The sequence below is a fragment of the Bidens hawaiensis genome, unplaced genomic scaffold (genome assembly GCF_021521415.1).
Source record: "Bidens hawaiensis isolate Kalapana, Puna unplaced genomic scaffold, B.hawaiensis_p1.1 tig00044496_1, whole genome shotgun sequence".
Taxonomy (NCBI): Eukaryota; Viridiplantae; Streptophyta; class Magnoliopsida; order Asterales; family Asteraceae; genus Bidens; species Bidens hawaiensis.
Genome location: NW_027497897.1, coordinates 83,260 through 87,992, shown reverse-complemented (window position 1 = coordinate 87,992; position 4,733 = coordinate 83,260). Strand labels below are relative to the sequence as shown.

The following is a 4,733-nucleotide window of genomic DNA, read 5'->3' as shown; positions in this document are numbered from 1 at the left end:
TAAGAAATATTATGTTTACATATTATAACATATTATATCAAGTCTTCTATATTTATATTTAATTAAAAAAAGATTAAACCGCCAAAGCTAATATATAAGCAAATGAGTTGTAACTTGATATGGCTCAACACGCTTTCATTTTACTAGTAAGAAGCGGAAATTAATTCATGGTATATTTCCTCTGCGTGGTGGATCATCTGGCGGGCTCGGAATATAGCCGAAAAGATCTCATTTTCGACTCTCCTTATTTACTCGTTTTCATGGATTACATATAGAGATACAGTAAAAGTATTATTAGTTGGGCTGGACCGAGTGACTTAAAAACCTCTTCTTGCAATGTAACTGTTTTTTTTTCTTTGCTAGTTTTTGCTAGTTTTGGTTCAATAAAAACTGTTATAAAAAAATGAGCTGTAACCCTTTTAACTTCAACTAAAACATTGTTTACTAATGACTTGTTTTGATTAAATATGAAATTTAGTAGTACTTCATACAAGTACAATTCTAAGTTGTGTATTTTATTTATATATAGTGTACCAAGTAATTTGATGTTATATAAGTCATAAACCTTTCATAACACAATAAAATACATAATGTTTCGTAACATAATCTTTTTAACGACCAACGAACGAATAAGAATCCGAGTATTCGGGATAACCATTGAATCCGAGTATTCGGGATAACCCAATGGTAAAAGGCGATTTCATACATTCATTATCGCTGTCACAAAACATAAAAGTTTTTGGCATTTACTCAACCGAACAAAGAAACCCCCCCCCCCCCCCCCCCACACACAAATGAATTGGGACCTATAACCGAACCGAATATTCTTTTTTCTTAAACCATGCGGTCTCGAGTTGGTTATAGTCCCAGATTAACCATACCAAGTCGGATTTTTGGTTACATACGTCAACGAAACCGATTAACTGAACTAAACCAATCCGCGCTATGTTTTAAGTGAAAACCAAACAAAACTTAACTTAAAAATGAAACAATGCCACATTGTTTCATATACTCAATACACATATTAAACACGAAATTTAAACTTCTAAACGCCACAAAAAAAAATGGGCGAACAGACGAACACACACACACGCTTGCGGCTACACCTTCGTACTATTTACACATCCGCAACATAATACAAATTAAACGCCAAACATTAAGCATACACCAAACTCACCTCCCGGAAGCCACCAATGTTGACTTCAACGGAATAGGCAAAGGCAGAGGCAGGCTCGGCGACCCAGTTCCCAAGCCTGAACCTACCTCTGCAACCGTTGGCACTGGTGCCAACGGTGGAGGCGCAACTTCCTTTTGCGGGTGCTCGGGTTTTGGATCATACACAAAGGAAAGATCCCGGTTAGCCCCGAGTGCCACCAACTCTTTCTCCTCCAAACCTTTTGTCGGGCCTAAACTACATCGTTCGGGCTTGTGTTTCGCTAACGCGTCTTTAAACTTCTTAATCTGTATAGTTTATAAATTATAAATTTGTAATCGTTACTAAAAGTTTAAAATGAATAAATGGTAATAAAACGGAGACGGACCGTAGCATTGGTGCAGCTAAAGCTACAAAGCCGACCCTCGGCCCCTCGATAAAACCGAAAGAACGGAAGTACATGGACACCGAGGCTATAACACATGGATTTATGCTCTTCATAATTCACTTGCAAAAACTGTACATCTGGATTCATCTCTGCTAACTGACATAACTGTAAAACCAAAGAATAATAATAAGAAAAATGTGTTGCAAACATGGACGGAACTTTTAAGGAGCGAGAAGGGCTCCCCGCCCCCCCCCCCCCCCCCCCCGGTTTTCGGCTAGCCCATATATTTTCGATAAATATATCACATATACTTCCAATAGTATTTTTGGGCTTAGAAGTTGTAATATATGAGTTTTGATAGCTCATACCAAACCAACTAAAAGATATTTTTTTAGGATTTATGATTTTTATTTGATGAAAAATATTGGTTTATTTTAGAGTGTACTGCGGTTTTCGTCCCTGTGGTTTATCTAAATTTACGGTTTTAGTTCAATAGTTTCAAATTTGCGATTTTCGTCCCTATGGTTTCATCTCACTTGCAATTAAACCCGATTCATCAACCCCGTTAAGCCTGGTCGTTAAATCCATTAGCGTGCCTCTCACGTGAGGGGCATTTTTGTCCTTTTTCTCCCCAAATAAACCCCAGTCGTAATTCGCAAGCCGCTCCCCCCCCCCTCACGTGAGGGACTGGGGTGTAGTTGGGAAAAAATGACAAAACTGCCCCTCACGTGAAGGGTAGGCCGATGGGTTTAACGGCCAGACTTAACGGGGTTAATAAAATTCGGGTTTAATTGCAGGTGAAGTGAAACCACGGGGATGGAAATCGCAAATTTGAAACTATTGGACTAAAAACGCAGATTTGGATAAACCACAGGACGAAAACCACAGTTTACTCTTTATTTTATGTGTTATAACTTAATATTAGTTTTTAATATTTTCGGCCCCTCCTATTTAACAGTTCAAGTTCCGCCACTGGTAACGAAAGATGACGAACAAAATGATTTGAACTTGTGACAAACCTTAGGGTGAAGAGCTCTGCAGCCACCGCAACCAGGCGAAAAAAAATCGACAACTACTAGTTTATCACCGGCTTTTAGAAGTGATTCAACAAGATCTTCTGCACCTGTTATTTCCTTCATGTTTGGTTGAAGTCCTTTTTCCCACCATTTTAATGATTTGCCAATGCTAATTATACCCATCTGGTAAATCCAAATTTAAACATATTTAATCGCTAATAATTGCAAAAAATAAGTTAAAAACACAACATTTGCATGGTTAGTTTGGTTATATTATTATTATTATTATTATTATTATTATTATTATTATTATTATTATTATGTATTTTTCAAGAACTGCAAAATGTAAAAACAAGAAAATGAATCAAATTATTTTAACTAAACAACAACAAGAAAGAATAGCATATCATACAAGTTTCTTCTTTTTTTGGTTATATAAACATGGTAAAAGTAAAACAGTAAATACATATTTCAGTATTTTGTAACACAAGTTCACATGTTTTTGGTGAAAAACAAATAATTTATATTGATTAGCCCAGCTCATCTCAAGCGAGTAGATTTTCAAGCTCGTGTCCGGCTCGTATCGAGCTCTATTTTTAACACTTGAGCTCTCGTGAGTTGTAAGTAGTATTTCAAGCTGGAGCACCACTCGGGCTCGACTCGCTTATTATTTATTAATTACTTTACTAATATATATACCTACTTAATATATTTTATTTACTTTTTTTACATATAACACTATTTTTAACTTTTACATTAAATAATTATTTTAATATTTATACCTACTTAATATATTTTAGTTACTTTTTTACATATAACTATTTTTAACTTTTACATATAACATTAGTTACTTATTTTATAACAACTATTTATTTATGCATATATTTAGTATATTAAACAAAATTTAGATAAATAATAGGCTCATTTAGATTGGCGAGTCACCTAGAACTATTTTCCTTATTTTGAAGGATAGGTTTGGGCTCATTTAAGCTAGGCCCAACTCAAGTTTTTAACTAGCCGATCTCAATCACCTCACATGCATCACATGCATCTCGGCTAGTTTACACCCCAATTATAAACCATAAATGCTTACTAATTCACTTTAAGAGCATGTTTGAGATTGAGTTTGAAAAATTCTTATTGACTTATTTACTTTTCATTTTGAAAAACCAGGATTTAGTGCTTTTAAAAAACTGTCTTTTAAACATTTCAAAAAGCTAAAATAAATTTTTTTTTGAATTGTTAAAACACATTTTAACTTTGACTTTTTAAAATGACTTTTTAAAAACACTAATAAGCTAATAAACATTTTTCAAATACAATCCCAAACAATGTTTATAATAATTTTTTTACTATGAAACCCTTAACTTTAAATTAAATGTCATAAATTACAATAATATATAATATTTACATCAAGACAGAAGACAAACGAACAACAAAATAACTTAAATAAAACATACCTTAGATTCAGAAGCAGCAGCTGCTATGATACCAACCCTTCTCCGGCCAAATAACTCACCGTTGACCGTTGACTTTGACCGGAAACTTGAATTAACCGGCATCTTTATCATTACCGGAGCCAAATGATCAAACTTATTACAACCAAACCCATGATTATTATTATTATTACATGCAGAAAACTTATACCCATTACTTAAAATCTTAGCCATAATAATATTATTATTATTCAATCTCTGATTCTTTGTAAAGATGAAAATATTGAAGATGTGATTTTGTGGTGATAGTCAAAGGTGTTATATCAAAAGGTGCACTTGATATTGTTGCTTGTTGAGTAATGTGCTTGTTGTATACGTGTTGATATTAAAAGTTTCGATATTGTGATTCAAGAAATTGAGAATTTGTCCTTATTTTTTGTGTATGGATTTATTTTTACATTTTTTATTTTTCTTGTGGAGTTTAATAATCCTAGTCATTCTCGAATAGGATAACATAATCCAACGGTGGATAACTTGGGTACCAGTAATTTCTGTCGGCTGATGTTATAGTTTGCATCCTTGTGTTTGTATGAAATTCTATTTTAATCCTTGAATATTTAGTTATAGACTTACGTACAGTGTTGCGAAAATCCCAACTAGGCGCCGACTAATTCCTGATTAATCACTAGTCCCCCTTCACTGATTAAGTTTGGGCTAATCGGACAATGGTCAAATTCGGC

General features: G+C 33.9%; 1 protein-coding gene across 1 annotated transcript; it reads right to left on the bottom strand.

Annotated features, from left to right (window-relative positions):
- Positions 1 to 955: 955 nt before the first annotated feature.
- On the bottom strand, positions 956 to 4,356 carry LOC143594991 (thioredoxin-like 1-1, chloroplastic). The gene is made up of 4 exons (XM_077074154.1): positions 4,018 to 4,356; positions 2,561 to 2,740; positions 1,542 to 1,706; positions 956 to 1,461 (listed from the first exon to the last, which is right to left on the bottom strand). The coding sequence occupies exons 1-4, from the start codon at positions 4,225 to 4,227 to the stop codon at positions 1,174 to 1,176; spliced, it is 843 nt and encodes a 280-aa protein (XP_076930269.1). The 5' UTR covers positions 4,228 to 4,356; the 3' UTR covers positions 956 to 1,173.
- Positions 4,357 to 4,733: the final 377 nt, after the last annotated feature.

What these genes read in the sequence shown, in the direction of transcription:
- LOC143594991 (XM_077074154.1), bottom strand. Translation starts at nt 4,227, where the DNA reads ATGGCTAAGATTTTAAGTAATGGGTATAAGTTTTCTGCATGTAATAAT. An exon ending in CTGCTGCTTCTGAATCTAAG is followed by an intron (nt 2,741 to 4,017) that starts GTATGTTTTATT and finishes TGGATTTACCAG; the next exon opens with ATGGGTATAATTAGCATTGG. An exon ending in TTAGCTGCACCAATGCTACG is followed by an intron (nt 1,462 to 1,541) that starts GTCCGTCTCCGT and finishes TAAACTATACAG; the next exon opens with ATTAAGAAGTTTAAAGACGC.